Source organism: Lithobates pipiens, unplaced genomic scaffold, assembly GCF_037356315.1.
Source record: "Lithobates pipiens isolate NorthernLeopardFrog02 unplaced genomic scaffold, aLitPip1_a1.2 Scaffold_8, whole genome shotgun sequence".
NCBI lineage: Eukaryota > Metazoa > Chordata > Amphibia > Anura > Ranidae > Lithobates > Lithobates pipiens.
In genome coordinates this window covers 434,033,651-434,055,961 of record NW_027507903.1, presented here as the reverse complement: position 1 = coordinate 434,055,961, position 22,311 = coordinate 434,033,651, and the positions used below count along the sequence as shown (strand labels likewise).

At 45.6% G+C, this 22,311-nt stretch overlaps 1 protein-coding gene across 4 annotated transcripts in view; it reads right to left on the bottom strand.

Moving 5' to 3' along the window:
* Window positions 1-22,311, bottom strand: part of LOC143964534 (E3 ubiquitin-protein ligase RNF213-like) — a 582,447-nt gene that overhangs the window by 363,130 nt on the left and 197,006 nt on the right. For all 4 annotated transcript variants that reach the window (XM_077474318.1, XM_077474320.1, XM_077474317.1 and 1 more), the window contains exons 11-12: window positions 18,884-19,073; window positions 10,513-10,565 (exon numbers count right to left, since the gene is read on the bottom strand). In XM_077474318.1, the coding sequence (XP_077330444.1) occupies window positions 10,513-10,565; window positions 18,884-19,073 (243 nt within the window). The remainder of the gene's footprint in view (window positions 1-10,512; window positions 10,566-18,883; window positions 19,074-22,311) is intronic.

Here is a 22,311-nt window from a genome sequence, read left to right as displayed (position 1 = left end):
CAGTAACGTATTATATATATATATATATATATATATATATATAATTATATGTATTTCAATCTATATAAGGCATATGCTTAATGACATTTTTTTCTCCCGTGTTGTTAATTTAAGGTTCTCTGGTTACGAGTCAATAAATATGTGGTTCTGAAGAAGCTATTTGTGAAACGCATCAACCACTTTTGACATGTACTGTAACTATGATTGTTGAATCTAAAAAGAACACTTTTCGTGATTTTATAATATCTTTGTATATGTTCTATTCTGTGTAATAAATGTATTAGAAAGTATTTTTGTATGAATTCCTCAATGGTACCGAAATAGTCCGTCATGTTGGTCTTTTTTGTGTAAATAGATTAACATATCTATGTTGATTGCATCATTATGTATTTACATTAATTATATGATATATGGTACATTCATCAACACCCATGAAACGCATAGGCCATTTTCTGTATAACCCGCTGGGAACTAGCACACCCCTGAACTTAAATTGAATCATTAACACTGTAATGTATCTTAAATTTAGCTTTTTAGAAAATAAAAATGTGCTTATTTTTGTATAATTATATTGTCTTTCAATTTTTTGTACTCATCTGAGACACAATTAGAGTCCCACTTTGTTCTATTATTTTTTTGAAATATATTTACATATATCTTCTGGAATGGTACCTCTGTAGGAGTATTGGTGTTCCACGCCCACCCCACCCCTACACAATGTCTGGGTGTAACTTCATCCAGGTGTCCAGAATATAACTATATGGTCTTTCAATTTTTTTGTACTCAGAGGCACAATTAGAGTCCCACTTTGTTCTATTATGTTTTTGAAATATATTTACATACACCCAGACATTGTACTCCTTCAGTATGTACACGACCTCCTGCTTTGTGCAGATACCCTTGGGGATGCCTCAATCTTCTCTGAAATCCTCCTCCACTACCTGGCTGAGCAAGGATGCAAGGCCTTGGAGCAAAAGGTCCAGTGGTGTAATCAAGGCCATCCCTTTGCCTCAAGGTCAAAAGCCCCTTCACGCCTTTATAGGATTAATCTCCTACTGCCGTTCTTGGATCTCAGAAGCCTCCCTCTTGATGCAACCCCTCTATGATGCTATGAAATCTGACCCTTTCTCGTTTTCCCCAGAAGCTGTGGAAAATTTTGAAGTTCTGAAAGATTCTCTCCATGGCCCCTGCATTGGGCCTCCTGAACTATGAAAAGACTTTCAAACTGTTTGTCTTAGAGAGACAAGGACATGCCACAGGAATTTTGGCTCAGGCCCATGACAACAGACTCAGACCCCATTGGGTATTACTCCTGTAGGCTGGACTCAGTGGCCTGGGGGGACCCTCCTGTATCAGAGCCGTCTTTGCAGCCCAAGCCCTCTTGGAAAAGACCGCCGACCTCTTTTGGGCCATCCTTTAATCCTCCTTGCCCCTCATGACATAACTGCCATACTAAATCAAGTAAAGCCCAAACACCTGTCCTCTCAGAGGCACCTCAGACTCCAATGTGCCTTGCTTCTCCCCGATAACATCACCATCCTCCGAAGTGATACCCTTAACCCATCCACTCTGCTTCTTCTCCTCGAGTGGGGAACCTCTTTGAAGAATGACCCTCACCTCACTGTTTATTACTGCTTTGAAGTGATGAAGATGGAATCACACCTGCCGACAGTCAGTGAAACAGCCCTTGAGAATCCTGACTTGACAGTTTTTGTGGATGGTTCCTGGTATGCAGACAGCACTGGACAGTACCACACAGGATACGCAGTCACCACTGAAGATACAGTTCTTCAGGCTTCAGCATTACCTTCCACTATGTCTGCCCAGGAAGCAGAACTCCAGGCCCTAACCATGGCATGTAAATTGGCAGCGCCGGGACCTGAGGGATGGGGCGGCTGACATCGCGGGGCCCCTAGAAAGGTAAGGGATAATTAAAAGTCAGCAGCTACAGTGTTTGTAGCTGATGACTTAATTTTTAATTTTTTTTCGCTGGCCCACCACTTTAAGGTAAATGCGCACGGCAAGCTGGTTTCCCAAGAAGCACAAGGCAATCACCGGGCAGATACGGCTGCAAAGCAAGCTGCAGATGGGACGCGAGAATTGTTCAGCCGAGTGAATGCAAACATCTTGAATGACCCAATAGACACCCCTGAAGAGACTTTACAAACCACCATGATTCTATAAAACCCTCTATAAACAGGACTCATATCAAGGAGCAACAGGAGGCAGCTGACAAAGAAGAAAAAGAAGGGTGAATCAAAAAAGGAGCCCCAAAAGTTGAAGGAATCATGGAATTATAACAAGAGACCATGTCTGCCACAATCAATGTTTCCTGCAGTGGTACAGTGGGCCCACGATGCCTCACATCTGTCGAGGCCTATCCCGTCACCAACATGACAGCAAGGACCACAGCTAAAAGACTTCTAACAGAAATAGTGTGCAGGTATGGTGTCCCAGAGGTTATAGAGAGTGATCAGGGGCCGACTTTCAGGGCCTCAGTGACCAAGGAAATATGGGAAGCTTTAGGGTTCACACTAGCTTTCCAATCCCCATAGCATCCTCAGAGCAGTGGAAAGCTGGAGAGGTTGAATGGCACAATAAAATCATAGGGTGACAACCATGGTCTGTCACCCTATGAGATGTTGTTTGGTTCAGCTCCCAGACTGGGTTGTCACTTCCCACAGCAATTACAGCTCCAATCTGATATACTGATTATGTGACTGCTTTATCCTGAGAATTAACCCGTAACCGTTTGCAAGTGTTTTCTTCCATTCCAGATCCTGATTTAGATAGAGTAACACACAAGCTGGTCCGGTAATTGGGCCCTGATAAAGAAGTTTATGAGAAAACATACTTGAATCCAGATACGATGGTCCTTTCCAGGTTCTAACAACTGCCACATCAGTCAAGGTGGCCGGAAAGAACACTTGGAAAGAACACTTTTCTTGCCTCCCACTGCAAGAAAGTCCCTGTACCTGAGGAAGAGCCCAAGGGGACCAAATGATTTTGTATATCCTTTTCATTGTAATCATTGCTGTCAGGAAAGGCTGGCTGGGGACAGTGGTCCGTCACCTGTCTGTGCGCGCCTGCAGGTGCCTGGTGCGCGTGTTCGCGGTTGCGCGCTATCAAGGTCGCGCGGGTTCGCGTGCACGCGGTTACCGGCCCCAGGCAGGCTATTTAAACCCAGTTCTCCTTTCTGATCTTGCTGCTTGATCTACAGCGTTCCTGAGACTATTACCTGAATCTGATCTGTTTGTGTATTGACCGGCCTGACCTGCGACCTTCCCTGCCTTCTGCCTACCTCTGACCTCGGGCTTGTCTATGACTCTGCACCTGTCTCATCCTCTGGTCCATCCGTGCTCATCCGTTACCGACCCGGCCTGTTCCACGTTCCTGCCTCTGCCTGCTGCATATGTTCCTGTACTGACTGTCTGGTTTGACCCGGCTTGCCTGACTCTTCTGTGTGCCTGCCCCTGAGTGATCCACCTGTTCCTGTTGGTCTCCTGCTGTCTACTGGTTCCTGTCTGCTGTCACTGGGGCCTGCTTGTCCAGCTACAGTTCCTGAAGTCAGCCTGATCCATCCACCGGCTGTTGATCCTGCCAGGCACTCGTGCTACCTTTGACTCCCGTGCCTCCTGTCACCATCATCAGGGGCCGTGAGTCGGGGACGCAAGAGAGGTCTCCTTCTGCATTCCGGGCTCACCACTAGGTACGTGACAATTGCTCAGGCACAAGAGGTAGCCATCAAACAAAAACATGGTATAACCCAATTCTGGTATAACTCATCCAATACACATGTTGCCACTTTTATGTCCTCTTATGAACAGATAATTCCAGGTAATATGTACAAGATCCGGTCCTGGGATGAAACAGCAAGACCCATGACTGTGTATGTATGTGTTACTGATTCCTATTGGTGTAACAACTGTGATTCCAGGGGAGCAGTGGGTTGAAACACTGGGGGTACAAACCAGAAAAACGCCCAAAATAGAAAGGACAAAAATGGGAAGTCACTCTTAGATAGCATGACAATCAACAACCACACAGATCAGTATTACACCAAAGAGTTTAGGCTTACCATTGAGAATCCTAGCCCAGGAGATGTCCTGGGCCTATGGTGGGGAAGTGGGTATCCCAGTTTTAGAAAGCCTTTCCAACTGAAAGATATGTTCAATAACCCAGAGTGGGGAGTCCCTCAATCCACATCTACACTCCAAGGCTTAGCTGAACAACTAGAAGCCACTTTACACATGACTTTCCAAAACCATATGGCCTTAGATATGGTCCTAGCTGAAAAGGGGGCATCCTCTGGGACTGTGACATCATAATGGGCGGGGACATCATCCGGGATGTCCCTATATAAGTTGCCACACGCCGTGTCCCTGTCATTGTGAGCAGAGACAGCGACGAAGCAACAGCTCCTGAAGAGAAGACGAGAAGAACAGAAGACGGCGGCAGCAGCGACAGAAGACCGGGCCACCGCTTGTAAAAGAGCTAGAAGAAGGCGCGGTGGCCTGGCAAAAAGAACCGAAGAGGGGGGAAAAGAACCCCGAAGTCGGAAGAAGAGGGCGGCGGCGAAGAAGAAAGTTGGGCTCCTCCGCTAGTAAAAGAGCTAGCAGAAGATAGCGGAGGAGTTCGGCGAGAAGACCCCTGGAGCTGTGCAAGAAACTATTTTAACCCTTGTGTGTTGTGTTTTTTTAATTTTTTCCACAGTTGAATGGGTGGGGATATATTGTACCCCATACTCATTCACATAGGGGGGGGGCCAGGATCCATGGGCCCCCTTATTAAAAGGGGCTCCCGGATTCCAATAAGCCCACCGCCCGCAGACCCCGACAACCAACAGCCAGGGTTGTCTGGAAGAGGCCCTTGTCCTCATCAACATGGGGACAAGGTGCTTTGGGGTGGGGGGGCCACGCGGGCCCCCTTCCCCAAGGCACCCCCCATGTTGAGGGCACACGGCCTGGTACGGCTCGGGGGGGGGGGGCACGCTCGCTCTTCCCCACCCCCTTTCCTGGCTGGCCGTGTAGCATGCTCTGATAAGGGTCTGGTATGGATCTGGGGGGGACCCCCACGCCATTTTTTCGGCTTAGGGGGTTCCCCTTAAAATCCATACCAGACCTAAGGGCCTGGTATGCTCTCGGAGGGGGAACCCATGCCATTTTTTTTTTAAATTTGGCGTGGAGTTCCCCCTTGAGAGCTCATTCTCTGATTGGCCACGGCAAAAGTCACCTGGCCTGGGGCGACTTAAAGTCGTGTTGTAAGTCGCCCCAAGTCGTGTCCAAGTTGTGTCCAAGTTGCCTCCAAAAGTCGTGTTGAAAGTCGTGTTGCCCCTGTGTGAACCGAGCCTAAGGTCTTATATAGCCAGGTGTGAGGCTTTCCCAATCAAGTCCAATAAGTTTAATCAAACACAGCTGGACTCAAATGAAGGTGTAGAACCATCTCAAGGATGATCAGAAGAAATGGACAGCACCTGAGTTAAATATATGCGTGTCACAGCAAAGGGTCTGAATACTTAGGACCATGTTATATTTCAGTTTTTCTTTTTTTAATAAATCTGCAAAAATGTCAACAATTCAGCTAAATCAGGAAGCCTGATGACGCAATCAATGTTTAGAGACGCGTAGAGGCTGCTGAGACATTGTGATGGTAACTCCTTCCGTATGAGAGCGAGGCTTGACACACATGCTGCATGGGAATGCACGCCGGTACCCTGGACCCCGCATGCACGGCTGGAAAAGCTTGGTGCCGGTGTTCTGCCGTATAGTGTCTGGCCATCAAATAGTGTCCGGACCGTACTGCGCATGCGCAGTACGGAGCAGACGAAGCTTCGGAAAATCTCCGAAGCTGAAAGGCGCCTGCGCCATGAGTGGAGGTGGTAGCCCCACCATCCAAGCGGACATAGGGTTGTGAATATTAGAGGGCCCCTCGCAGACGAGCTTCGCTCGCCACTCTTCGGGCTCGGCCTCGCTGCGCTCGGCTCTTTTTTATTCCTACTCTGTGTCCACTTGGATGGTGGGGATAGAACCTGGGCTCACGGCGCAGGCGCTGTTCATCCTCGGCAATTTTTGGAATCTGTGTTGCTGTGTACTGCGCATGCGCAGTACACAGCGGACACTATCCGATGGAGGACATTATTTGACAAGACACCAGCTCATCGGCACCTCAACATGTGAGTGTAATAGTTTTAAGCTTGTTTGTAAATAAAATTAACTTAGACATACTACACTATGATGGCCATTTATTTTCCATGAGGACTAGTTAAGCAGGAGATAACAAATCCAATAGCATATTGCCTGAAGAGAGTGCAGACTGATCCATTGTGTGGAGTGGTTATCCAATCAATGAACCAAAGGCGATTATTCACCTGTTCCTGGTGAGTGGCCAATTCATAAGGTGGTGGTGGAATCACAAAGGTTAAATTCAACTGCACAATTATTATATGAAGCAATTAGAGCTGATGATCACTTACTGGAATCGTTTAATTATAGCACTTCTCACTGGATTAATATCACAGTTTATTTACCTATATCAGCTCCAATCACCATTATAATTTTTCTATTTTTTTATAGCAATTATAATAGTTTTCTTTTTTTGTTTTATTGGTTTTGATCTTGGCATATGAAGGGGGGGGGGGGGGGGGGTTTGTGTTTTAGACTCACAAAATAAGTATTTTTATTATATATATTACTGCTTGTACCTGGTTTACATAAACTTACATATTTTTCTGACACGTAAAACAATTTTTTGGATTCGATAGATACAGATAAAAGTGAGGGTATATTTAAATCATTGATCATCAGTTTGTGTGATAAAGCACACTGAGACCAATATTAAAGGTTTAAGGTACAAACATGAGTGGTGATAACACACACTTATTGAATAGTTGGCGCAGTCCATATACATCATATTTTTTCTACATAGCCCACTCACAAAGGTTTTTTTTTTTTTTTGTTGACTGCAGCACACTAAAATAATGAATTTTAATCTTTGTGCCGGTATCTCTCTGCATACATTTAATCCAGTAGAAAAACTGAGTCCTAAGTATCAGGTGTATAGCTACTGGGGGGCTGGAACCTCTGCTTTGCAAGTGACAGTATAATCACAGGTAGAAAAATATTCAGTGCTGTGCCACCAACAAACGCTGGAAAATTGTCTATAATCCAGCTGGGCTGGAAGAGATGTACTACTTCCTCAGGACAACAAACTAAACCTAGTTCCTAACTATGGGTAAAACCACTTGGAGGCTGGCTTTTTTTGCTTTGCATATTGTCCAAATCTCCTACAGTATAATTACACATAGATAAAATGATAAGGTGCTGTGCCTTGAATGTACACTGGAGTAAATTAAGAACACACAGCAAATTTGTAACAATTAGAACATGTTAAAATGCCAAACATGCATTCTAATTTTAAAAAGAAATTATAAATTTTAAGAGAAACAAGATGCTGCCTCCAGTACACGGGTTCAAATTTAGATGTATACACTAATTTACTGGGGAGAAAAATGTGTAAAATGAAATTGATAGATTAATATTAATCACCCTATCTTATACTTTATTACTACTTTCAGGCTTTATGTCTTCATATTCACATTTCTTCTAATGCCAGATATCCATCGGCAATGCAAACCCCAAAGATGTGAACTACTTTGGCAGAGAGAAGGGCTGACCACTTGTATCTGGATACTACTGAGAATGATGTTTACATAGCAGGGACACATTAACCACTTTAACCACTTAAGGACCGCCGCATGGCAATGTACGTCGGTGCAATGGCACCGACAGGCACAAGCACGTACATGTACGTGCTCGCCTTCCAGCGGGTGGGAGGTCCGATCGGACCCCTTCCCGCTGCATGCGGCGGTCCGTTTCACCACAGGAGCCATTCGGGATGAGGGGATGGCCATTGGTTTCTGGCCATCCCCTCTCGATCGCTCCTGGCAAATGAGAAGCTTCCCCCGCTGTGTATAGTAAACACAGGCAGGGAGAAAGTGATGTCATTCTCCTCGGGGCGGTCTTTTTGACCGGACTACGAGGAGAACAGTGAAAGTAAGTGTGCACCAACACTACACTGACATGTAGGCACACAAACCCCCCCGATCCCGCCCTGCCCCCCCCCCCAGTCACAGATTGCAGTGATCATTTATTTACTGATCACTGCACTCAGCGTCAGTTGTGACAGTAAAAACTGTCAGGGCAGTTAGTGTTAGGTCCAGGGTAGCCCCCTACCCCGCCCAATAAAGGTTTAACCCCCTGATTGCCCCTAGAGTGAACCCTTTCACCCCCTTTTGCCAGTGTCACTAAGCGATCGTTTTTCTGATCGCTGCATTAGTGTCACTGGTGCCGCTAAGTAGCTAGATATTTTTTTAGGTTCACCGCCAGGTTTTTATAGTGCTAGGTACCCCGATATACTACCCAATAGCGGTTTTAACCCCATAATTGCCCCTAGTTAACCCTTTCACCCCCTTTTGCCAGTTTTACTAAGCGATCGTTTTTCTGATCGCTGCATTAGTGTCACTGGTGCCGCTAAGTAGCTAGTTATTTTTTTAGGTTCACCGCCAGGTTTTTATAGCACTAGGTACCCCCATATACTACCCAATAATGGTTTTAACCCCCTGATTGCCCCTAGTTAACCCTTTCACCAGCGATCACCGTATAAGTGTCACTGGTGACGCTGGTTAGCCAGTTCGTTATTTAGGTTCCCCGTCAGGTTTTTATATAGCGCCAGGGACCCCCATATACTACCTAATAAAGATTTTAACCCCCTGATTGCCCCTAGTTAACCCTTTCACCAGTGATCACCGTATAAGTGTTACGGGTGACTCTGGTTAGTTAGTTTGCTTTTTATAGCATCAGGGCACCCACCATTTATTACCCAATAAAGGTTTAACCCCCTGATCACCCAGCGGGTGATATCAATTAGGTTTTAGGGTCAGAGTCTGCGTCACCCCAGGCAGCGCTAGGTTAGTGCCAGTACCGCTAACACCCACACGCAAAGCATAAACCTCCCGTAGTGGTACAGAATCTGAACAGATCAATATCTGACTGATCAGATCTATACTAGCATCCCCAGCAGTTTAGGGTTCCAAAAAAAACACATTGTTAGCGCGATCAGCCCAGATACCTGCTAGCACCTGCGTTTTGCTCCTCCGCCCAGCCCACCCAAGTGCAGTATCGATCGATCACTGTCACTTACAAAACACTAAACACATAACTGCAGCGTTCGCAGAGTCAGGCCTGATCCCTGCGATCGCTAGCAGTTTTTTTTGGTAGCGTTTTACATTTAAATCCGGAAGGCAGTGCTTGGTTTTCGGGGTCCCGTACGTGGCTAGGCTCCCAAAAAGTCCCCCACATGTGGTATCCCCGTACTCGGGAGAAGCAGCAGAATTTATTTTGGGGTGTAATTTCACTTATGCCCTTAGCATGTGTGAGCAATATATCATTTAGTGACAACAACAAAAAATTGTAATATACCTGCAACTTGTGGCAAAATATAAAATATTTCATGGACTCAACATGCCTCTCAGTAAATAGCTTGGGGTGTCTACTTTCCAAAATGGGGTCATTTGGGGGGGGGGGGGGTTGTGTTATTTTGGCATTTTATGGCCTTCGAAACTGTGATAGGTAGTGAGGAGTGAAATCAAAAATTTGCACCCTTGGAAATCCTGAAGGCAGTGATTGGTTTTTGGGGTGCCGTACGCAGCTAGACTCCCAAAAAGTCCCACATATGTGGTATCCCCGTACTCAGGAGAAGCAGCAGAATATATTTGGGGTGCAATTCCACATAGAACTATGGCATGTGTGAGCAATATATCATTTAGTGACAACTTTTTGTAAACTCTTTTTTTTTTGTGTGTGTCATTATTCAATCACTTGGGACAAAAAATAAAAATATTCAATGGGCTCAACATGCCCCTCAGCAATTTCCTTGGGGTGTCTACTTTCCAAAATGGGGTAATTTTGGGGGGGGGGGTTTGTACGGCCCTGCCATTTTAGCACCTCAAGAAATGAGATAGGCAGTCATAAATTAAAAGCTGTGTAAATTCCAGAAAATGTACTCTAGTTTGTAGACACTATAACTTTTGCGCAAACCAATAAATATACGCTTATTGACATTTTTTTTTACTAAAGACATGTGGCTGAATAAATTTTGCCCTAAATGTATGACTAAAATTGAGTTTATTCGATTTTTCTTATAACAAAAAGTAGAAAATATCTTTTTTTCTTGAAATTTTCGGTCTTTTTCCATTTATATCGCAAAAAATAAAAATCGCAGAGGCAATCAAATACCATCAAAAGAACGCTCTATTTGTGGGAAGAAAAGGACGCAAATTTCGTTTGGGTACAACATTGCATGACCGTGCAATTACCAGTTAAATCAGTGCAGTGCGATATTGTAAAAAGACCTCTGGTCCTTAGGCTGACAATTGGTCCGGGGCTGAAGTGGTTAACATGCCCACCACTACTTTTACCTGGACTTACTATTTAACTTGAAACTTAATATACTTACTTGCCCTGTTTCTCCATGAGTTGTATCAGTTTCTTTAAAATAGGTTCAATTTTCTGTAATTACAAAAAAGGTCAATGTAAAGTAAAATGTATAGACATTAAATTATGTATATCAGCAGCAGTTTAAAGAAAGTGTAGCTAACAATATGTGCAGCCAAACATTAATGGTGCAATCTACAAAGAAACACCCCTAGTTTTCTCCACAATTATTACTTATGTCAGATGAGTTTTCCTATTATGCAGGAATAAGATGGAACCCAAAATTCCAGCGCCATGATCCCAGTGCTGGTATCTTTCAGCACAGATCAGTTGGTCTTTTGGTTCAGAAGATCCCAGAGCAGAAGTGGATATGTAAACAAAGAGTTACGTTAACATTAGGGAGGGAGTTTTAGGGCTAAGGTAATAGGGAGGGTTAGTTCTTGGGCTGAAGTTACAGAAAGAGTTAGTGTTAGGGTTGAGGTTACAGGGAAGGTTATTGTTTGAGCTAAGATTACAGGGGGGGTTAGTGTTAGCACTGAGGATACAGGGTGAGCTGGTATAAGGGTTTCAAAGAAAGTGACTGAGAGGGACCTCTGGGTAGGACATGATCTAAGGGCCAGGAGCACTGAACCAAAATTACAAGTGCCAATCTCCATGTACTGAAATCAAATGCAACAGAAACTCAAGGAGGTTTAGGCTTCTCTCACACTGCCTCACTGAGGTTTGGCTGCAGCATAGTGTACCCACCCCACGGTTTTCCATAGACTTCTATAAGATAAGGTGTTTTTGGTACGTTTTTTGAAAGCATACCTAAAGTCCTATATACTGCATCTTTGTTGCGCTTTCAAAAAATGCACAAAAATGAACAAAAAGTCTATGGGAAACCATGGGTAACCCACCTGAAAACTGTGGGCAAACTTTGGAGCACCAGAGCTATAGTAAAACCGCAGTGCAGCACTATGTATGAGACACCGGTTCACACCAGAACACAGCGAACACCATTAAAGTGTATGGTACACATCCATGAAAAAGCAAGTGTTAATTTTAAAGGATTATATGCAAGTTATTGCCATGAAAAGTGTTGGGGACCCAGGTACTGCCCCAGGGGACATGTATCAATGCAAAAAAAGTTGTTAAAAACTGCTGTTTTTTTCATGAGCAGTGATTTTACTAATGCTTAAAGTGAAACAATAGTGAAACAAATGCTTAAAGTGAAACAATAAAAATGAAATATTCCTTTAAATATCGTGCATGGGGGGTCCCCTTAGTCTGCATGTAAAGTGGCGCATCTTTCTGATGTGTTTTACTGTGCCACTTCAAAATGACATTTCTAAAGGAAAAAATGTCAGATAAAATTGCTTGTGGCTGTGATGTATTGCCAGACCCCAGCAATATAGATAAAAATCTATGAAAAAATAAAAATCTGCGTGGGTCATTCCCTTCAGGTCTGGTATGAATATTAAGGGGAACTCCACGCCAAAAGTCAATACCAGACCCTTATCCGAGCAAGCAGCCTGGCAGGCCAGGAAAGAGTCCGCTTGCCCTCAACATAGTGAAGGTGCTTTTGGGTCTCCCCCAAAGTACCTTGTCCCCATGTTGACGGGCACAAGGGCCTCATCTCCACAACTCTGGCTTGTGGGGGTCTGCGAGTGGGAGGCCTCCAGATCCCACCCATGTGAATTGGTATGGGGTACATTTTACCCCTACTCATTCACCAAAAACAAGCGTTAAAAAGTAAAAACCACAAAAGGAGAGTATTTGACAATTCCTTTATAAAAATGGTGACAGGACAGAATCCTTCATCAGTAGACACTGGCATGGCCAAAAGAAGCCAAGCTCCCCTGACCCTGTCCTGATACCATACTCACACGGGTACTCATTGATGGCCCTCTGCTGTGTGTGAAGCCGCTGCAGCATTGCCAATGTTGCCAACTGGTGGGCATGTCACAAATTAGGCAGTTAATGGGCAGGTTAAATTCCATTTGAATGTCAGTCAGCCGAGCACTGCAATTGTATGACTGCCAGAAATGACCACAGACAGTAATTGACAGCTCTCATCTCTCTCCACAGTTACCAGCTGTTCCTGATCATGTTCCTGATCATGCTCGTCTGACCTACCTACTTAAAGCTGTCCAGCTCACTTCACCTCTGCCTTCGCTTTGGTCACATGACAAGAAACCATCTCCTGCGGTTCTGTTTAAAAACTGGCTTGCTGACATCCCTTCTGGCTCCTTATCCTGCTTGCTGTTGCTCTACTTGGATCCCTGACTCTGGCCTGGCTGATTACTCAATCTGGTTATTGAACTCTAGCCTGGCTGACTACTCGATCAGGTTACTGGACTCTGGCTATGCTTTGACTACACTTTTTCTATTTACCTTTTTATTTTTATTTAATAAATAAGTGTGATTTAATTCCCAGCTGTCAGCAGAAATACCCAGTGCGCTGTGAAGGAAAGATAACATTCCTGCCAATACCTACTGGACCATGAGTCAGCGGTAATATGAAGCTTGCTGCTGACCGCCCTGTCCAATGAGGCCAAAACAGTTCCTTCCACATGACGGTAGAGAGCTGGAATAGCCTTATGTAAAAAGAGATGTCGTTGTGGAAACTGCAACTGTGGTATAGCAAATTCCACAAATTCACAAAAGGGGGCAGAGTCTACCAGCTGAAAAGGCAGCAGTTGCAGTGCTACCAATTTGGCCAGGCTAGCATTTAGATGCTGAAGCATGTGGATGGTTGGAAAATAATTTTTGTTTACAATTCAGTAACTGGGGTAGCGAAATTTTCCTGCTGAAATCAACTGGTGGTGTACTGCTAGCAGATTGGCGTCAAGTACTTGTGGCACCTATTGCTATATTCCTCTCAGTGCAGGTTTTTGAAAGGACTGGAGGAATAGTAGGGTTTGAGATCCCAGATGAGGAGCAAGGAGAAGTCTTTCTTTTTCTATGATGTGGATCTTTCAGGTGCTGTTGCCAACGGACTGAATGGCAGGTCATCATATGTCTTGTCAAGCATGTGGTGCCCAAGCGGCTGCTGTTATGGCCACTCTTGATCCGCTTCAGACATAGATTGCGAATAGCAACGGTGCAATCTACTGCACGTGTCAAAAAAAGCTCACACCAAGGAATTTTTACAAGTCAGCAGCGCCCTGCACCTGTGGAGCTCTGGTGTGATGCAATAGCATGCCTTCCCTTAAGCTGACCCCCTGGAGGACATCCTGCCTTGATGGAGTTCCTCCTCCTTACTTTCCTCTTCTCTTCTCTCAGGCACTAAAGTACAGTCAGTTACCTCATCATTCCCTCCCTCCTCGTAACTGGAGCAAACTTGGCAGCATGCTGCAACTGGGGGAACATGACTGCCATTTTCTTGTCCTTCTATAGCACCCCCTCTCTCTAAGCTCACGTTACTCCCTTCCTCAACCTGGGAACCAAAAGCAGAGCCTTCAAATTTCTGCGCATCCTCCAGCAGCATGTAACCTACACCATGGTCGAATAATTCTGGTGACCGTGCATGGTGGTGGGGCTATGGAAGGAGTAACTGTGTACAAGGAGCCGGTGGAGTAGGCCGCTTTGGCAGCTGCATTGGAAGGCAAACTACTGAGCCTGGGTGACAGAGGATGAGGAGGATGAGGACGGCTTCATTATCTACTCCAACTCTTCTGCATGTTGTGGCTCAATAATTTGGCCAGCAGCAGAAAAAAAGGACAAGCGTGAGCCTACTGCAGAGGATGCACCATGTTCACAACCACCACTGTTCACTGTAGACACAGAGGCTGCTTGCCCTCTTTTAGATGCCTGTGAGTGTCTGCCTCTCCTTGGTGGCCTTGCAGATATGATGTGGGGTTTCCTTATTTATTTTAATACTGTACACCGCCTGCAAAGTATTATATACCGTGTATGCTGCCTGAAGTGTATTATATACTGTACACTGCCTGCACTGTATTATATATAGTCTACAATAGGCCATGTTTGCAGGTTTTCCTTTATCTTGCACAGGTACTTTAAATCAGAGTCAGTGGCTTGGTATTTTGGACAGCTAAGAAATTCCCAAAACAGGGTCTGATGGGGGTACTTGAGGTCTACACTGAATGCAGAGTGTGTATATGTATATATATATATATATATACACATATACATATATACACATATACACACACACACACACACACACACACACACACACATAGTATTTTTGTAAATATTTTATTATATCTTTTCATGTCAAAACACTGAAGAAATGACACTTTGCTACAATGTAAAGTAGTGAGTGCACAGTTTGTATAACAGTGCAAATTAGCTGTCCCCTTAAAATAACACAACACAGCCATTAACCACTTCAGATCCGCGCTATTGCCAAATGACGGCATTAGCGCGGACCTACATTTCCGGGACTACGTCTATTGACGTCGTCCCGGTTACGAGCGGCCTGCGCGCCCCCTGAGGGGCGCGCGCGGCGCGCTCTGTGATCGGCGAGTCTATGAGACTCGCCTGATCACCGATCCGTGCAAGGGGTCGATCCCGACCCCTTATCACGTGATCAGCTGTCAGCCAATGACAGCTGATCATGTGATAGAACGGAGCCGGTAATCGGCTATTATTCCTCCTCGCGCTGACAGCGCGAGGAGAGAAAAAAAAAGCCGATCACCGGCGGCCGTGATCGGGACATCAGTCCCGATCACGGCCATCAATACAAGGGACCACCTGCCACCTGCCTGTGCCCACCTGCCTCCCGCAGTGCCATCCTGAAGTAAAATAAAAGCAAAAGTAAGTGCCCCCCGTCAGTGCCCCCCGTCAGTGCTCATAGTGCCCACAGTGCCACCCACAGTGCCACCCCACAGTGCCACCCACAGTGCCACCCACAGTGCCTCAAAGGTGCTGCACCCCAGTGCCGCCCATCAGTGCCCAGCAGTGCCGCCCATCAGTGCCCAGCAGTGCCACCTATCAAAGCCACCTATCAGTGTCACCTATCAGTGCCCATCAGTCCCATCTATCTGTGGTACCTATCAGTGCCCATCCGTGCCACCCATCCGTGCCATCTTATCTGTGCCCATCTTTGCCCATCAGTGCCGCCTTATCTGTGCCCATCGGTGCCGCCTTATCTGTGCCTATTAGTGCCGCCTTAACTATGCCTATCAGTGCCCATCAGTGCAGCCTATCAGTGCCCACCAATGCAGCCCATCAGTGCCCACCAATGCAGCCCATCAGTGCCCACCAATGCAGCCTATCAGTGCCGCCTAATCAGCGCACTTCAATGAAGGAGAAAAATGACCCGTTTGCAAAATTTTATAACAAACTATTAAAACATGATTTTTTTTTTTTTGCATCTTTTTTTGTTTGTTTAGCAAAAAATAAAACTCCGAGCTGTAACTAAATACCACCAAAAGAAAGCTCTATTTGTGGGAAAAAAATGATAAAAATTTCATTTGGGTACAGTGTTGTATGACCGCGCAATTGTCATTCAAAGTGCATCAGCGCTGAAAGCTGAAAATTGGTCTGGGACTGAAGGGGGTTTAAGTGCCCAGTAAGCAAGTGGTTAATGCCTAAACTGCTGACAACATAAGTGAGTACACCCCTACGGGAAATGTCCAAAATTGGGCCCAATTAGCCATTTTCCCTCCCCGGTGTCATGTGACTCCTTAGTGTTACAAGGTCTAAGGTATGAATGGGGAGCAGGTGTGTTACATTTGGTGTTATCGCTCTCACTTTCTCATACTGGTCACTGGATGTTCAACATGGGTGGCAAATAACTCTGAGGATCTGAAAAAAAGAATTGTTACTCTACATAAAGATGGCCTAGGCTATAAGAATATTGCCAAGACCCTGAAACTGATATACAGCACAGTGGCCAAGAACATACAGCAGTTTAACAGGACAGGTTCTACTCAGAACAGGCCTTGCCGCGGTCGACCAAAGAAGTTGAGTGCACGTGCTCAGCATCAAATCCAGAGGTTATCTTTGGGAAATAGACATATGAGTGCTGCCAGCATTGCTGGAGAGGTTGAAGGGGTGGGGGGTTAGCCTGTCAGTGCTCAGACCATACACCACACATGGCAATCAAATTGGTCTGCATTGCTATCATCCCAGAAGGAAGACTCTTCCAAAGAGAATGCACTAGAAAGCCTACAGTTTGCTGAAGATAAGCACACTAATACCGCGTACACGCATTCGGAAATACGGCCAGCAAAAGATGGACTAGAGCTTTTGGTCGGAAAATGCGACCGTGTGTATGCTCCATCGGACTTTTGCTGCCCAAATTCCTGCCAGGAAAAGATTGAGAGCACGTTCTCAATTTTTCGGAGAGAAAAAGTTTTGATCGGAAATTCCGATCAATCGGTAGCAATTCCGACACGCAAAATTCCTACACATGCTCAGAAACAAATCGACGCATGCTCGGAAGCATTGAACTTCATTTTCTCGGCTAGTCATAGTGTTGTACGTCACCACGTTCTTGATGGTCGAAAGTTCAGCGAAATTTTGTGTGACTGTGTATATGCAATTCAGTCGGAAAAACCATCAAGATTTTTCCGATGGAAAATCCGCTCATGTGTACGCGGCATTAGGGCATGGATTGCTGGAACCATGCCCTGTGGTCTGATGAGACCAAGATAAACTTATTTGGTTCAGCTGGTGTCAATCATGTGTGGCGGCAACCAGGTGAGGTGTACAAAGAGAAGTGTGTCTTGCCTACACAGTCAAGCATGTTGGTGGGAGTGCCGTGGTCTGGGGCTGCATGAGTGCTACTGGCACTGGGTAGCTACAGTTCATTGAGAGAACCATGAAAGTCAACATGTACTGGGACATACTGAAGCAGAAAATGATCCCCTCCCTTCAGAGACTGGGTCGTAGGGCAGTATTTCAACATAACGACCCCAAACACACCTCCAAGATGACCACTGCCTTGCTAAAGAAGCTGAGGGTAAAGGTGATGGACTGGCCAAGCATGTCTCCACACCTAAAACATATTGAGCATCTGTGGGGTATTCTCAAACGGAAGGGGGAGGAGCGCAAGGTTTCTAACATCCACCAGCTCTGTGATGTCATCATGGAAGAGGACTCCAGTGGCAACCTGTGATGCTCTGGTGAACTCCATGCCCAAGAGGGTTAAGGCAGTGCTGGAAAATAATGGTGGACACACAAAATATTGACACTTTGGACATTTTCACTTAGGGGTGTACTCATTTTTGTTGCCAGCAGTTTAGACATTAATGGCTGTGTGTTGAGTTATTTTGAGGGGACAGCAAATTTGCACTGTTATACAAGCTGTACACTCACTAATTCACATTGTAGCAAAGCGTTATTTCTTGTGAGGGGTGCACATTTATATATATATATGAAATACATTGCCTGCACTAACTAACCTGCCCGCCTAACCTAGCTCAATCTCTCTCTCTTCATCCACGCCAACATTACACACAGCCGCTGTTAGCAGCCTTATAGTGTGGGGCGTGGGCTTAGTCCCCCTGAGCCATGATTGGCCAAAGGCACCCTGCCTTTGACCAATTATGGCTCTCGCAGCAGAGTGTGCTGTGCTGTGATTGGCCAAAGCATGCAGGTCAGGTGCATGCTTTGTCCAATCATCAGGCGATCTCGCAGTGCATTATGGGGTGTTCCCAGCCATTGGAATGAATGGGTAGCGCTTCCAAAGTGCCTGAAAAGTGCTTTGAAAAGTGCTGCAAAACTGGAGTTTTTAACCCTTTTTTTGGGGTCAAAACCATCCCACTAGCGGATGCAAAAGCACTGCTAAAAAAAAGTGCTAAGGTGCCGCTAAAACGAGCAGTGCTTTAGTGCTAACAGCAGGCGATGTCAGCGGGAAAGGGGTCTTAGAGGTAGAATTTTCTTTATCTTAGACCTGCGATATAAATATCTGGGCTGTTATTACTGATCTAATTTTTCAGATGCTATTTCCACACCTGTCCTACTAATATGCAAGTTCTATATACTAAGTAAACTGCAACGGTTTTTGACAAAATTACTTTTAAGTTTCACTTAATATGACTTATAATACAAAAAACTGTGCACAGCTGTGGTGAAAAGATTAGAGTGTAAGCTTGTATGCACTCTACATACAGTAATTACTGCAGAGTTCGTCAGAACTATACGCACACATAGGGAACATATTGTGAGTGAAACTACAATTTCCTTGTAAAGCTGCATGCTCCTTAAATAGCATGCTGGCCCTCCAAATTTACTACTAGTGACCATCAAAAAGCATGGCACTTGAGCATTCAAACCTCACATGATAATGTTTTATTTCAGTTAGCATTTGCAGCATAGATCTGCTGAGGGAGTATAAAAAATTATTTTATAAAATCAGCCCCCAAAATTAAAATTCTTAAAATTTCAGTCTGTGTGAATTGCTTATGTTTGTAATTTTTAAGCATGTTTCTACTGACCTCTCTGTCACCATAGTCAACTCCAGGGAATTTAAAGCAACATGCTTTGAGGGCACAAACAATTCTTAATGGAATCACTTCTAAAAATCTTTCCATGTAGTTAATTGGTATCAAACACAGCCAGGATTGTATTAGTAATGGATCCGCCTGCAGCAAATTTTTCTTGGTAACCATCTTTTGAAGAATATCACTGGTAACAAAAACAAGAGAATAATCAAAGGGAACAAAAATACACAGATGGTAGAGAAGAAAAAAAAAAAAAAAATTTGATAAGTTTACAGTCACGGTAGTGAAATTTCATTGAAAGTAGACCTCCAGCCAGAGATCATTCGACTGGGCTTCTCCTATGGGTCACAGGAGTGCCAACCGTTTTGCACTCCTGTGACCCATTTATTTTTTTTAATCAAAAAATAAAGTTTAATAAGTATTAAAACCGGAGTTAGACTTACCGGTAACTCTTTTTCTAGGAGTATTCCAGGACAGCCTCAGATATAGGGCTCCTCCCTCCGGGACAGGAAACATGTCAACCCAATCAAATAAAAGGTGTGGTCCTCCAGGCCCTCCTCAGTTTTATTCCAAGAACCGCCGGAAGGCTCTGAAAGACATAACACACTAACAATCGCGTTAGTACACATCCTTACCACTTAGTCCAACTTAAACAACTTTGGGTGGGAAACCGGGCTGTCCTGGAAGACTCCTAGAAAAAGAGTTACCGGTAAGTCTAACTCCGGTTTTCTCATCGTCTTCCAGGACAGCCTCTGAGATGATAAGCAAGGAGCTCACCTTGTCAGGGCGGGACCACTGCCTGGGGGACCTTTCGTCCAAAAGTCTGCTCTTTATCAGACCCTAAATCCAGATGGTAATGTCTTGCAAACGTAGAGTAGCTGGACCACGTTGCTGCCTTGCAGATCTCCGGAGAGACTCCAGCCCTCTCTGCCCATGATGCGGAAACCGCCCTAGTAGAGTGTGCCTTAACTAAGGGAGCCTGCTTCTCCTCTAATTCATAGGCTTTTACTATCGCCATTTGTATCCACCTGGCAATAGAAGATTTGGACGCCTTGCAGCTCTTGTGGGCGCCCGAAAATTAACAAAAATGGAGTCTGACTTCCTGAAGACCCTAGTGTCTTCTAAAAAAATTAATAGACTTCTTCTGACGTCTAACAAACTTAAAGATCTCGCCTCATCGCCGCCTGAGGCTGAGAAAAATGTTAGTAAAATAATATCCTGTGTCCTATGAAAAGTGGACACAACCTTAGGAAGAAAACTAGGGTCAGTCTTAAGCACTACCCTGTCCTCTAAAATTACCAAAAATGGCTCACTGACCCTTCTTCATGATCGCTATCAAAAAAAGAACAGGTCTTCATCTTCACAGGCCTGGATCTAGCCAGAGCTTTGAAAAAGTTTTTGACGAAAGGATTCTGCTGGAGAGAGGACTGAAGAAAAACACTTAAGGCCACCACCTGTACCTTTAGGGTGCTAATAGAGAGGCCCAGCTCCACCCCCGCTTGCAGAAAATCTAGGACTGCCGGGACCCCGGGACGTCCAATCCCCTGTTCTTGCAACCAGGAATTAAACCTTTTCCCTATCTTGGTGTAAATCGCTCTAGTTACTGGTTTACGGCATTCTAACAAGGTCTTAACCACTCTCTCTGAAAAACCCTGTGATCTTAAGATCTGTTCCTCAGATACCAGGCAGCAAGCTTGAGTCTCTCTGAGGAATAGGCCCCTGGGAAAGCAAATCCTCCCTAACTGCCCGTAATATCAGAGGATGAACAGCCAACCTCTTTATGCTGGCAAACCAGGGTCTCCTTGGCCAAAAAGGAGCCACTAAAATGAGGTCTGTAGCTTCCAACCGAAACTTCTGCAGAACCTCCGCCACCATCCTTACAGGAGGGAAGGCATAACACAGGCCGAACTGCCATGGATTGGCAAGGGCGTCTATTCCCCTGGCCCGATCCTGTGGGTGAACACGAAAAAAAATTGTGTCACCTTTCTGTTGCTTTCTGTTGCAAATAGGTCTATTTCTGGCCTTCCCCAGCATGACACAATCTCCTCGAACACTTTCTTGTTGAGGGACCACTCGTCCTGGCCGATCTTCTGCCGACTGAGAAAATTGGCCAGCAAATTCTGAGTTCCCTTCAGATGAATGGCTGATATCGAGGACAAGTTCTTCTCGGCCCAGCAGAAGATTCTGTCCGCAATAGCCTGCAGCGCGGGGCTTCTGGTTCCCCCTTGCTTGTTCAGATAAGCTACTGCTGCCACATTGTCTGACCGAACCTGCAGATCCCTGCCCTGTAACTGGGACTGGAAGGTTTCTATAGCATTTCAAACTGCCAGAAGCTCCTTCTGGTTTGAGGAACGACCTGCCTCTACATTTGACCAGGTTCCTTGGGCTAAGATTCCCTCTAGGTGGGCACCCCAACCCAGCGCACTGGCATCGGTCGTGACCACCACCGTAGCTTGTGGGGACCAGGGAAGACCCTTGTCGAGGTTGACCTGGGCCCGCCACCACCACAGAGACCTCCTGACAACAGAAGATAGGGGCATAACCTGCTCCAGGCTCTGCTCCCTGCCATCCCAATAACAGAGCATAATTCTCTGCAAAGGGCGCTGATGATGCCTTGACCAGGCCACCGCTGGAAAGCATGATGTCATCAATCCCAGGACTCTCATAACCTCCCTGATCTGGGCTTCCCGACCTGATTGAAGCTGGGCTACCGCCTGCTCTAGCTTGTTGATCTTCTCCGCTGGAAGAAACACCCTCATCTCCACCGAAGAGATCCTGTATCCTAAATACAGGACTTCCTGTGAGGGGGTCAACTGGGATTTTTCCTTGTTTATCAGCCACCCCAGTGAGCGCAGGAAACTCAAGGCCTCCTGCACGTCCTTCTGCAGCTGTTGGGCTGACTGGGCTATAAACAGTAGATCATCCAGATATGGAATCACCGTTATAGCCCTGAGCCTTAACGGGGCCAGCGCCTCTGCCAGTACCTTTGTAAAGATCCTTGGCGAGGCCGAGAGCCCGAAAGGGAGAGCTCGAAACTGGAGGTGTACCAATCCCGTGTTCATCCTCACCGCCAACCTGAGAAACCTCTGAGACTCCGGATGAATCGGGATATGCAAATATGCATCCCTGAGATCCACGGTGGCCATGTGACAACCCTGAAACAGAAACTTGGTTACCGAGAAGATTGACTCCATACGGAACCGCTTGTATTTTATGAACCTATGCAGGGGGCGGAGATTCAGTATCAGCCTGAATTTCCCCGAAGGTTTCTTTACCACGAACACGTGGGAGTAAACCCCCAAGCCTCGCTCCTCTGGAGGCACCTGCACCAGTACTTCTTGGTCTACCAGATCTCCCAGAAGAAGACCCAGAGCCTTTGCCTTCTCTTGGTCCCTTGGTAACCTGACTGTGGCCCGGGCTAG